At 38.0% G+C, this 13,829-nt stretch overlaps 2 protein-coding genes and 1 long non-coding RNA gene across 3 annotated transcripts in view; 2 read left to right on the plus strand and 1 right to left on the minus strand.

Moving 5' to 3' along the window:
- The window catches only part of LOC139124297 (putative uncharacterized protein DDB_G0290521), a 42,081-nt gene extending 29,685 nt beyond the window's left edge, over window positions 1-12,396 (plus strand). Inside the window, exons 6-7 of the mRNA XM_070690438.1 lie at window positions 9,502-9,552; window positions 12,036-12,396. Of these exons, the coding sequence (XP_070546539.1) occupies window positions 9,502-9,552; window positions 12,036-12,220 (236 nt within the window). The 3' untranslated portion in view covers window positions 12,221-12,396. The remainder of the gene's footprint in view (window positions 1-9,501; window positions 9,553-12,035) is intronic.
- LOC139123893 (ubiquitin-conjugating enzyme E2 Z-like) overlaps window positions 1-13,829 on the minus strand; it is a 446,060-nt gene that overhangs the window by 174,217 nt on the left and 258,014 nt on the right. The window lies entirely within an intron of this gene.
- On the plus strand, window positions 3,996-5,027 carry LOC139124219 (uncharacterized). The gene is made up of 3 exons (XR_011549892.1): window positions 3,996-4,197; window positions 4,575-4,639; window positions 4,923-5,027. It is a non-coding gene; the product is annotated as an uncharacterized lncRNA (long non-coding RNA).

The following is a 13,829-nucleotide window of genomic DNA, read 5'->3' on the forward strand; positions in this document are numbered from 1 at the left end:
CAAAGTTATCTATCTGTTCGGGATCAGACGGTCCGTCATGACGGGACAAAAATTGAAGGCGGCATTCGACGTCGACTGCATTGGCCACGAATGATGCCGTCCGCAAAGTAATGCAGTACCGAAAAACCGTCATTAATATTCAACTTTTTTCGCTACTCGGAAGTTGAAAGAACGGCTAGTACGGGATCAAATAAAATACTCGAGAAAGAACGTCAACTTTCAAAGTCTGAAGGAGCCATGCTCTGCCCGATGGCCATCCCTTGGTGGAGCGTAACGGTGCGAAGCCCGCGCTGTTTTTGGAGTTTGGTGATGAATGCCGCAAATAACAACGTTGCAGACGGCTTGCTGAAGCAAACAATATTCGTTCGTTTAGCCATGACATGCATGTTGATGATGCCGATCATTGACCAATGTAATTTTGTCTTTCATAGTCAGGATGCAAACCTTTCGATAATACAACCATGATACAGTCGACCATCGCAGAATTACGGACAGTGTTAGATGTAAAGGAATCATGAACGCGAGTTCAGAGAAGAAATCGAAGCCAACCACACGACCTGACATATGCTAATGAGAGCTGCGTCATCCGCTTTGCCTGTGCAAACTCGCGTCGATGCTTCATAATGCGCCGAACATTTGATACGGCGACTGATACGGCGAACGGAGGAGCGATTTCCTGCCAACTGTACTACATGTACTAATATCCTATTGTGTCTTGACAAAGTCATAAATGCAAGTAAATACCCAGAGATTGACAATGAACTCCGTGACTACGGTATCGAGGCACTTGAAACTTCATCGATCATCTTGGATCAGACTACGTAAACCGTGAGCACTCACGGCAACGCGTTTAGAAACGACTTCAGACAAGCGAAGTTTACGCTGAGAACTCGGAGTCATGTCGTTTGCTAATTCAAGAATATGCGGAAAGGTTTCCTGCAGTTTGACAATTGACATGTATTGCAGTAGTAATTCCTGTATCCTTGGTTGCATGCGAAAAAGGCTTCAGCTGCTAAAACAGGAGCCCGTAGTAGATTTTCCGACGGCAATGTAGATAATTTGATGTTGCTCTCAATGGAAGGGCCGTGTGTTGCCGATTTCCCGTACGGCAGAGCAAGGGAGATATTTGCCTCGAGGGCTCGCAGAAACCCTAGGAATTCTTAGATGTTGAATGTTATTGACATGATACTCAGAATTCAACATTAACACAATTATCAGTAGTTTACAGCTACTAAACATTCCAAACAATGTAAACAGCGGGGACTGTGTCATCTTTCGATGACTTGTTTTTGATGAGTAGCATTAAGGTTGTACATGCTTCACGTTTGATGAGTAGCATTAAGGCTGCACATGCTTCATTTTTGATGAGTAGCATTAAGGCTGCACATGCTTTATGCTGATATAGCTGTTCACATAGATGACCGTTACAGTTGTATGTACTGCATTTTTGACACTATATTGATACTTTTGCATAGACACATTTTAGAGCTGGACACTATTTCAGTGCAATGTTTTATCAGTAAGACTTCATGGTGTATTGCTGCCACTGTGCTGTGCCACTGTATTGTGTACTGTTATTTCATTGTGTTACCTATTATTCTTGTGTTGCTACTGGTGCACTGACCATGTCTGATGAGGAAGAGATTGCACAGTTGAAGCAGGAGTTAGATAGCTTGAAAGTAGCTTTCTCCCGTAAAGAAGATGAAGTTGCTGCAGCGACTGCTGATGCCAAGGCAGCTGAGCAAGAGGTCAAGCGACTGATTAACAAGGACAGGGCGAGCCCTAATACAAGCAGTAGCAATGCAGGTGGTACTCAAGGCAAGATGGTGTACATGGCACCAAGTAGAAAACTCGACAGGTTTAAAGGGAAACCAGAGATTTCTACAGAGCTTTCTGTTGATGATTGGATTGAGGATACAAGGCTATCATTTTATCCAGGAATTTGACAGAGAGTGAGCAAGCCGCTTTATCATAGAACACCTTGCTGGTAAGGCGAGACGTGAAATTCTTGGAAGGGGGAAGAGCGTAACTTCAAGCCCACGAGAAATCTTCACTGTGCTTTCCAGAGTGTTCGGTGACGGTGACAGTTTGCCTCAGTTGCAACAACGATTTTATTCCTATAAGCAAACAGAGAAGGATGACATTATTGCATGTTCACTTGAACTAGTAAATTTGTATGACCGCATCATACAGTTGGACCCTTCATTCAAGCCTGGCCGCGAGACTCAACTGAAGAATCGCCTTGCCGAGGCAGTGCATGAGGAGTCCATGCAAATGGAGTTGCGAAGACTTAACACTGACCAACCAGACCTTTCCTTTTTCGACGCGAGAGATCAGATTATACGGCTGATGGGACAGAAAGGGAAATGCCAGAGACAGAAACGGGACGCAGCAGTTCGTGAAGCTACAGTGGAGGGTGATGTGTACAGTCTAGTCTTGAAACAAGGAGAGCAGATCGCCGCTCAACAGAAACAGATAGAATCACTCCTCTCTGTGCTTCAGAACAAATCTGGCAAGTCCACTGTCAAGCGACAGGTTGTGGCCACAGATGGGAAGCGTCACTGTTGGATTTGTAACTCTGCAGACCACCTACGGAAGAACTGTCCCCAAAGGAAGTCACGTAGTGATCTGTCTACAGTTACAATTCCGTCCCAATCTGCACCAAAAGCCCAAGATTTAAATGTATTTACGAAATTCACTCAAGCCATCCCCACGCGAGACCAGAAAGCCACAACGGTAGCGCAAGTCCTGGTTCGTGATTGGTTTGTGAGGTTTGGAGTGCCACGTAGAATACACAGCGACCAAGGTCGGAATTTTGAGAGCAAACTCATCAGTGAACTCTGTAAGGTGTATGGTATTGTGAAGAGTCGCACGACCCCATATCACCCGGAAGGGAACGGGCAATGCGCATGATTTAATCGCACCCTGCACGAGCGTTTACGCACTCTACCCCCCGAGAAGAGCGTAAATGGCCAGAGTTGCTGCCAGAGTTGGTATATGCATACAACAGTACACCCCATTCGTCTACTGGGTATTCGCCGCATTACTTATTCTTTGGTAGAGAACCTTCACTCCCTGTGGATCATTTACTAGGAATTGAGGTGGATGCCGACGACAATAGTCAGGTGGAAGAGTGGATTGCTGAGCATCACCAGAAGTTGATGGATGCATATGATATGGCCTCAAAGAAAACAGAGCGTGAAGCCCTGAGGAGGAGAGCCAGAAATGACCGTAAGGCTGATAAGACAGACTTACCAGTCGGTGCTCGAGTGTTTCTGCGGAATAGAAATACAAGAGGACGGAACAAAATACAAGATGTATGGAGTCCGGAACCATATATAGTGGTTGATCAACTTGACACAGGTGGGAATACCTACGTTGTTGAGCCCGCCGGTGGAGGACGACCTAAGAAGACTGTTCATCGTGGAGAGATGTTGGATTCCAGAAGCCTTGCAAAGACATGGAACTTGACAGTACTCCCACTGATGTGGTTAAGTCTGAAGATACGTCCTGTAGTGAGTCAGATGATGATGAATTTGACTATGGCGTTGATTGTATGCGCTGGGAGCAGTTATGTTCCGCATCACCAGAAGCAGTACCTGATCAGACCGGAAATCCAAAGGAGAAAGTAATTTCAACCTGTGATAGTGAACCTAGTACTTCAGTCAAAGCAGGGAAGCAGCCCTCTGACAAGAATACTCATAGCTCTGCACAACCTGGTACTGAGAAGTGGTGAAGAATCTTACAGACAAGGTGGATATCAGACAGAGTCCAGAGCCCTTGCCGACAGAAGAAGAAACTGTAGGACTTCGAAGTACGAGTCGTGAGAATGCTGGATGTCATTCTAACCCTTTTCATTTGCCCAAATCTGCTGTGAAAGAATCTACTGTTGCTTTTCAGATTGACTCGCAAGTGTTGACTAATATAGCACAGTCAAATCTTTTGATTATGCAGATGATTTCTCAACTAAATGTAATTAGCTTGTAGGTTTTGCTTGGTTGTTGAGACACCAACCATCAAGCAGGGAAGTGTGTGACGTGAGCAAATTAAACACGTGCGCATGCGTATTTGCTATATGACATTCCGCCATTTTTGTTTTAGTTGGAGTTTGAGTTAGCTCCGTATTTACTTTTTTGATCTAAGCCATCTACCACGGTCAGATGCCATCAGAGTTTAATCGATATGCAGATATCTTTGGTAAGATGTTGAACTTTTATGTGATGTGATTTTGTCAGTTGTTTCCAAATTATTTCTGAGATATTTACAGTTTTCCATACTGTAGTATTTGCCTCAGTGAACTGCCATAGAAATACATAGCGTTTTCCAAACCATGTGACTTTGTATACATCGCTGCTAGGAAACTTATTCAAACTTTTCTAGTTCATTGTTTGAGAGTATTTCAGAGTTTACTGCGAGGTTTATCGATTCGAAAAGTTCTTACAGACTCAGAGTACTTGCCGATTTGAGTTTTTATCATGTTTGATGGATTTAAAGAGTTCTGTGCAAATACTGTATGGCTTGTATGTGTTACCGCGAGTGCCATAGCTTTACACTGCATTTACCATTTGCTTTAGGTAAGACAGTCGATTGATTCAGACTAGAGTTGCTGTCATTCAAAGCCTTACCTGTCACAGTCAGGGTGAGTGTTTGTGAACTGTATTTTTGTATCACATTTTAAAAGTATTTAGCAGTGAAGTTTATTCATCTGTATGCCTATAGAGGTTATGCTATACATTTCCATATACCGTGACTCGCCACTGAGGGCGCACAGTCCTTTGCTTGTCCGTATAGTGCATCTACCTGGTGTTTGACTTGTATTGTAAAATTCCTCTATGAGACTGATATCACTGTTGTGCTAGTGTCTCACAGCATGCTATATTGAAGTGATATTTATACAGAGTTTCTTTCTGTTTTTCCTTCAGGTTTTTATTTTTGTAGTCTTATGTTATAAACTACTGTGTTTGTAAACAACCAGTGCTCTGCCTTAGTTTCTGTGGAGTCGGAAATAAAAGAACGTGTTGGATTCAGTGATCGTGTCTGTGTCCAATAAATGAGCGTTACATATATATATGTAACAAATGTTGATAAAGATTCAAGGAGTGAAAATGGTAAATACTTTGTAAAGTGAAAGTTTTGTGTAAATATAATAGCACCATCACTAAACTTTCTGCCTGGTGAGTGTGAAAAGTGAATGATTTCAATACTAAATGTGTTTATGATCAAACACCTGTCATGCTTTAAACTGCCAATCCCTGAGAAAAACCTGGTATGTAATAAATGTTTATATGCAATGTTCCCTGAGAAAATAATCAATAGATTATATTAAATACACAAATATATATATATGTATATTAACACTTATATAAATCACATTTTCAATTCACAAAATTGTACTTCAGTGATATGTCAATCTGAAAAATTGCATTGTACATCAAAACTATAATTGTTCCTATAGTACTACCCAAGACAAACACTGTCAATATTGTCAATTTCAGTTTCATTGCACAAAATTCTCACTTCATTGAGAATCTCACATATCTCAGCCTTTGTTAAGCCAGTCTTATTCATATTTTCAATTTTTGTCTTGAATTCACATGATGGTAATATTGACAAAAGGATCTCCATTTCCTCAGATAGTTGCTGTTTTGTTTAATTCTGGTCAGACTCATAGTATTCCTTTTCCTGTTCAGTTACATAAACTGGGGGACAAAATTATCTTTTCCCTGGATAGATGTTTGGAATCATGTAGCTATCAATCACCTCCATTTGCCTGACTTTTCAAACTGAAGGCAGATTCAACAACTCTGTACATAACTCCCTACCACAAACAGACACAAGTTGCCTTTCTGCCATAGGCTTTAAATATTGAGTATCCCTCAGAAAAATTTGAATCTGGTCAATTCCTGTTCATACCCTTGATAGCTGCGCTGACGTTTTTCAGTGCATGGCAGTAAAAGATCTTTCTGCAACTTCTCTCAATTGGGAAAGAGTGTCATGGTTTCCAATTACTTTCTCCCACATTTTATAGTTTGCCTGACCTACCATCCACTTTTTCACATCCTTATCATATTCCTCCAATACAAAATCAGTTCCTTGATGTGCAGTTGGTGTTCCTGACCTAGATATTGACTCATATTTTGTGATTACATCAAGCAACTCCTTGGGGTACACAAGTCTGTCCATTTCATCCCATGTTTCTATTAACTGGTATTTAGTGTGATTTCTACAAAACCAGATTGGCATAAATAGTCTGCGCCCTGTTTGTATTGTAATTGCATTATTATTGCGCACTCCTTTGCGGAACAACCTAATACCAATCATGTGAGGCACAAGACAAGATACAATGAAAACTTTGCTCGATGAAACCCCATGTCATGAAGGAAGAAGCTGTTTTATCTTCAAAATTATTTAAAAATAAGTAAACAAGCTCTTCCATTACTCCATCACAAAATTTGAGAAATTATCATATGCCTGATGATGGTCACCACAAGATTTACAGAAGTGAAGTGATTTCTGTGAAACGAAACCTTGTGACTTTGCAAAATCCTCATAGATTAATGCCCAGTATAACTCAGCAAATGCCTTCAACATGTTCATTTCTTCATGACCTAAGCCAGTGCGAAGAAGAACCCAGTCAAACTCTCCCTTTCCCTCTGCGATAACCTTCTTTACTGAAACCATACGAAGACAATCACATCTAACAATTACCCATTCTCTCTTTCCATCTGGTACATAAGATTTAATACCAGCATGTCTGCCTATGGCCCTCAAGACAACTTTTATCGCTTCTACACTGCTGGGGTTTACAAATACTGGAGGAATCAGAAATATTTTAGGTCATTTAACTTTAACAGTAGTCTTATCTTCACAAAGTTTTGAACCATTGGTACAAACTTGACCTTTCTCAGCCTTGTAATTGTGGAAAACAAGTCCCATTTGTATTTTTCCTTCCTGACAATTCTGGTATCCAACCATTCAGAGGCTTTTTGAGTTTTTCTTTCTTTTGCCATCCAAACACCACATTTCTCACATTTCTTTTTCTTTTTTGGATTGGAGTGTTGACATTCTGAAACTGGGCAAACATTAAACTTGTTCTGTTCTCTCTTCTGTGATATTTCAATTTCTACAAAGTCAGTAGCATTTTTCTGGTGTTTGTCGATCTTTTCTTCTATGTACATTTGCAATTCCCTGTCATACAAAGCTTTCATTTCAGAAGTAAGCTCACATATCCCATGGGCCTCTTCAGGAGGGGGTGTTATAAAATTGCAAGGCTTAAAGTCAACATACTCTTGAATATTGCATTCAGGATCCAACAACACAACTTTTGTATTAGTTAAAATTTGCGACAAAAGACTCGCGAGTTCAGACGTACCAGTCGAAGATAGAATTCTTAGGCACTCTTTAATCTGACATAAATGCAACACGCGTGCAACGTGATCAAGTGCGGTACCTGGCCTACCGCACCACCACGTACGCAGAGTAAAAATGGTCCCAAGTAGCCTAATGGGTAAAACTATCGCCCATGGCATGGACGGATCTCACATTTAAGAAGTACAGAATACCAACAAACTTCATAACATTAAAAAACCTTCAGTAACATAATGAAAAGGAGTGAAATGTGTTCGTAAAAATGCACGGCCATATCTTCCGGGTAGATTTAGAATGACAACAGTATGAACGTTGAGGGCGTGGTTCCACCAAACCTATACACGATTTTATCACGCAGGTAATTGTGTCCGCTGTATCTTGTAATCTCTCGTGTTTACATATTTGTACACGCGGACGTTACCGCTAATTGATCTATATAAACATGGGTTATTTCCGCGTGACGTGGTCAACTTACATCTGTCCAGTAGGGTATATATATATATATATATATATATATATATATATATATATATATATATATATATATATATATATATTATTATATATATAATATATATATATATATATATATATATATATATATATGGGAAGCCAAGGCAGTTGACTGTATTGTTTTCAAATCCCCGAAACAGTCGCCTTGGTAAATAACTGATGAACACCTAGGAGATTGTTATAAACTAATCCTGCTGATATCATATCTTCATCATTCATATGACACAATCATAGAGAACCCATAATGATCTATTGCTTGCACTTGCATGACATTACTTTACATCATTGCTGTATTTATTTCCATCCGAGTGAATTTAAACTGTTTAACTACTTTTGACTATATATTATATATATATATATATATATATATATATATATATATATATATATATATATATATATATATATATATATATATATATATGTGTGTGTGTGTGTGTGTGTGGTGTGTGTGTGTGTGTGTGTGTGTATACTCTCTGTGTGTAGAGAGCACATTGTATACATTTTGTTTATAGAGAGAGAGAGAGAGAGAGAGAGAGAGAGTTGCACAAACGCATCTACTACCCTTTGTCTTAACACAAGCAGTATAACTGCTGCTTCAGCAAAGCATCATATGCATAGTAATATATTTTTTTTCACCAGTCATTTTTCATTCATTTATTTTATTCAGTACTTTGGCCTCCAGCCTATGTTACAAATATCTACTGTTTATGTATGAAAATACACACGGACACAAGAGGGATATATATATATATACAGTATACAAATATTCCATATAAGGATAAAGTATACTTTAGAGCTTGAACTAAACATCAACCTGGTTAATCACTCAGGTTAGCCCTTTCTCTGTGTTTGAAAGCAAAAAATACAAACTTTGCCAAATAAATCACACTTTGGGAATCCAACTGCATAAGCCTCAAAAATTTGTGATATGTATAATCTCTATAAAAGTAGGTTGGTAAATATTTCTGCCGTAAATCATTATAAAGCGGGCAGACCAGACAAAAATGGAACTCATCTTCTACTGCTTGAAGATCACAAAAATTACAAAGCCTACAGTGTCTAGGGATACCCTTTGGACAATCAGTTTCGATCCTTAGCTGGTGCGCAGATGATCTCAATTTACAAAATGACCTTCTTAACTTATTATCTTCAATGACATCAAGATACGATTCATATTTGAAAATTAGCTTGAATTCTCTGTATGTATCAAGTTTTGAATAATGGTAAAGATCAGAGGACCACAACTGGGCATAGTTATCATGGATTCTTTCCTTAAAAATATGAAAAAATACTGTTTCATTGCAACACCTTGGTTTAGCCATACATAGCCGAAACCATATGAAGATAGTAATTGTTTAACATTGAATGCCCAGCATTTTTTATTATTTTCTGCTTCACTATATTTTTTCACTAGTCATTGAGGAAATAGAGTGTTGTTATGTTATGCTGTAATCTACCTCTTGTAAAGGTAGTCGTGTCTAGATCTGATGAGCTTTTGTGTAGATGAATAAAAACAAAAATAAGCAAACAAATAGTTACCCATTAGACATAAACACAAGTGCCCTCCTGAACACTGCAGCTGTTTCCTGTAAAATCTTCTCATTGTTAATATTACAGTGACATTGAAAGAAAGTTCATCTGTCTCAAGTTGTCGGACTCGCCAACCATGTAAGTAAAACCAATAGGGAGAACAAAAAGGGTTTATATTCTGAGTAAATAAATGCTTTTACAAAATTATCATAAATGTGACTGGGGCATCATACACTGTGGTATTTAGCGGTTCTCAATGCAGGTAAACGGAATTGACAACAAATTTGCGATGAAGTTGGATAGATGCTTTACTACATGTAACGAAGAGAAAACACATTAATTACCACATTTTAATATGTCTATGTGTTTTACATCAGTTTTTTATCATGCAAGGTCTAAAATAGATGCTGTTTGTGCATTTTTAGCTCCCATATCATATGTATATATGCAAATGGGAGGTATTCTTCTAAGGTGGTAAAATGGCGTCTGTGTGTATGTATGTAAGTCTGTTAGTCCGTCCACATCAAAAACTCCTAAACCGCAAAAGCTGTCGTTATAGTATTTGGTATACAGGTGCATCTAGGGGTGGAGATGTTAATTTGTTCAAATCAACAGGTCAGTACCAAATATATGCAAATGAGGGGAAAAAGGAAAAATCCTGCAAAGGGCTAAAACTCAGTAAGCATTGGTCAGATTGGGTTGCAACTTAGTATGCAGATTCCTTTAGGTAATCTAAATTATGTATGCACAAATTGGGGTGAAATTTGCATGTCTATATTTTAAAGGGCATTTTTTCCATTCTAGTAAAAAAATCTTGTTCTCTGAAATCTCTTGTCTGATCACTCTTAAAGTTAATATTCATGTTCCTCAGGATGACCTTAATCAAGTTTGTACAAATTGTATTGATATTATCATATTTGAAATTTTGGGGCAATTTTTCCAATTTTCAGTCAAAATTTTTTTTATCCAAAAACTACTTATCTGATAGCTTTGATATTTGATAAACAGGTATCTAAGATTTATCTCGATATAATGTATTGAAATTTTTATTTTGGGGGCACTTTTTGCCTTTTATGGTCAAAAACATTTTTCGCCTAAAACTACTGATCTGGTAGCTATGATATTCAGTGTACATGTTCCTAGGGTTTATGTTAAAGAGATATATTGAAATTAGGATGAAATCTGCAATTTTGTATTTTTTGAAGGGGCAGTTTTTCTCATTTTTTGGTCAAAAATTTGTTTCTCAAAGTTTACCAGTCTGATTGTTTTGATTTTTCGTAAGCAGGTTCTTAGAGTTTATGTTAATATGACATATTGAAATTAGGTTGAAATCTAGAATTTTGAATTTCTGGGGCAACTTTGCAAAACTCTAATTTTACAGGGATATCTTTCATTTCGTATTTTTGAGCTTTTTTGGTAATTTTATACCTGTTGGAACTAAGAGTATATAATGTTGTGATTTAGTGAGCATTTGATATTGTAAACTGTATTTGGTATTGAAATGCGGTAAAAAAATCATTAGAAAACACAGCTTAGGTGATTATAGCAGGTTTGGTTTCCAACAAATATATTTGAATTTTTTTTCAGTGTTTCAGAGTATTGAGGTTGTAAATATAGACACACTTCCTGTCATCTGATCATTATATATCTCATGCAAAGATGGTCAATACAAAGGGGTGGACCATTTTATATCCTGGGGGGGTTCCTGGCATATTTTGATAAAAATTCCAAACAAATGTCAATAAAAAAATCAGCCAGAGAAGGTTTGACAAAAAGGAAAGGTGGGATAGTGGGAACAAATGTACGATGGAACGAATAAAAAAGATAATGTACCTCATCAATCTTCCAGACACCCCCCTCCCCTTTTAAAGATGGTCCACCCGATGTATTTTTGCGCGCAATTAACCATGCAGTGTATATTAGTTTAAGATGTCAAGTTGTGTAAGGATTTGAAAGGAATAGTCAAGTTCACCACAGTTAAATTTCTTAACTTTATCTCTAGTGTCATCATCCTCGTGTAATTGATTAAATTTGTAAGTTGTTCCAGATGTGGATGCAGCAGTTGTTCTGGAAGAAAACAATGTTTACTTCCCCTGTAGGGTTTCTGAGTTAATTATTGTTTGTTGAAATCTCTCCATGTATCTAGTCTATTGGCAAAATGTTAACATTGGTTGCAAGTTATGTATTTCAGTCTATATGTCGAATATTTTAAATGAAAAATCAAGAACAGTTTGCTGTGTGCTTGTAAAAGATAACATATTTGTCAATACATAACTGCCTTGCAGATTGATTGTCTTAAAATTATCACAGAAGTAGAACAGGAAAAGAAACTTATCAAATTGCTTTAACATATTCACCCTGAGTGCCTGTAGGCCTATATTTAACTACTTTATCATTACATTAAACGGTTTGTTATATCTTTATCACTCACCATGGGCCAAGGCACACTTGAGGGCCAATGTCATCACTCTGTGCCAGTCTGTATATGTCTGTCTGACTGTATGTATGTATGTCAATGTTTCATACAAGTGTTGGCTTGTTTTGATAACTATATGGGAGCGAGCAGTAACATTGTCACTATTTTTAAAAGTATTTTTTAATTCTGTGTAAATTTATTTAAGATGAAGTGGAAATTCATGTCCAGCCATCCAAAGAAGAAGGTTCAGATGTTTTAAGACAAACATTCATCAGAGTAAAATCAAAGGATGATCTTCCTGCTGCTGAGGCATATGCAGAACGGATTGGTGCAAAAATAAATGACATTGATCGAGGCAGTTTGCTTGTGTCTTTGAATGTAAGACAATAGAAACTCTAGAAATTTTACAAAGAGATGAAAGAGATGGTAAACTAAGGAAAATATTTGAGAAAGATATTGTGACAGAGGATGTACTCAGGAGATGTAATATCACTTCAATTTCCTTGAAGACAACAGTGGAAACATGGCAATATCAGAAATGTGCTCTTGAAATAAAGTACTATCAAAAAGGTAAGTAATGGTCCCAAAATATTTACACAATAATCCCACCAATATTTCTCTGTTTGACGGAGCATTAAATACATTACTGTTTTCGGCAGAGCCATACGACTTCAAGCCAAAGGTGAGAAGTTGTGGAGCTCAGTGAAAACACGTATGGTGACGTCAAACAACAGAAAAGTCCATTGTATTTTGCATTTATCAAATTAACAGTCTGTTCTTACCTTTCCGTTGATACGGATGGAGCAAAATTATTGCTGCAGATTGCAAAATATTGCCGTGATCTATGTTTTATCTCCCCTGACTACTTTTATTTAATAGGTAGAACAACCCATAATCCAGCAAATTAAACTAATTTTTATACTCTGAGTGCCATCTGTAGCAATAAGATGTACGGATTTGGTTCAGTGACTTAAACTTTGAAATTGCTGTCTGGTGGTCCCACTGCCAAAACAAGTGAAGTCAGACATTGCAAGCCAGATGGTTTCACTACCCTAGCAGTGGACATCCAGAATAATCAGTTCTTTAGAAAATTGTCAAATATTTTAATGAAGGAATGCAACAACAAGATTGAAACAGTAGTTTTATTAACTCACATTTTTGTATATCTGTATATGTACCAAGGAGAGCTTATATGGTAGGTTGGTGGTGTCTGTAAGTCTGTATATATGTATGAATGTATGTATGTATGTTTGTATATATATGCATAATGACATCATGCTCGCTCTTAACGAAAAGGAAGATGTTCTCCTTGTCATGTTGGACTTGTCTGATGCCTTCAATACAGTTGACCATGATGTACTCCTTCACAGACTTTAATTCCGGTTTAGCATCACTGGCAAAGCTTTATCATGGTTTGGATCCTCCCTCAATAATCCTAATCAGTGTGTAAATATAGGCTCATTTACATCACACAGTACAAATATGACATATGGCGTCCCCCAAGGTTCGGTTTTGGGATCAATTCTCTTTACACTGTATACAGCGCCACTTGAAGACATCTTTGTCAAGCATGACTTCAACTATACCGGTATATTGTATGCGGATGACTCGCAGATTTATGTTGTTTGCAATAGACCTGCCCATTATTGGACAATCCTACAACAGAAAAGATGGTTCATGCATTCATTACGTCTCAGCTGGATTATTGCAATAGTCTCCAATATGGTGTTCATAAGACTCAACTGGATCGTCTACAATCACTTCAAAATGCTGCGGCTCGTCTCATCTCCCAGACTCAGAACTCGATCACATCACACCTGTTCTGATCTGCACTGGCTGCCGGTTGGTGCTCCCATAAAATTCAAGATTTTGTTAACTGCCTTTAAAACCATTCATCGCTTTGCACCACTTTATTTAATTGATTTGCTTGAAATTTACAGCCCCGTCAGAGATCTCAGATCAGCTGACTCTTTGCGGTTGGTGCCACCAACATTCTCTG

This window comes from Ptychodera flava, assembly GCF_041260155.1.
Source record: "Ptychodera flava strain L36383 chromosome 23 unlocalized genomic scaffold, AS_Pfla_20210202 Scaffold_23__1_contigs__length_28996876_pilon, whole genome shotgun sequence".
In the NCBI taxonomy this organism is placed as follows: Eukaryota; Metazoa; Hemichordata; class Enteropneusta; family Ptychoderidae; genus Ptychodera; species Ptychodera flava.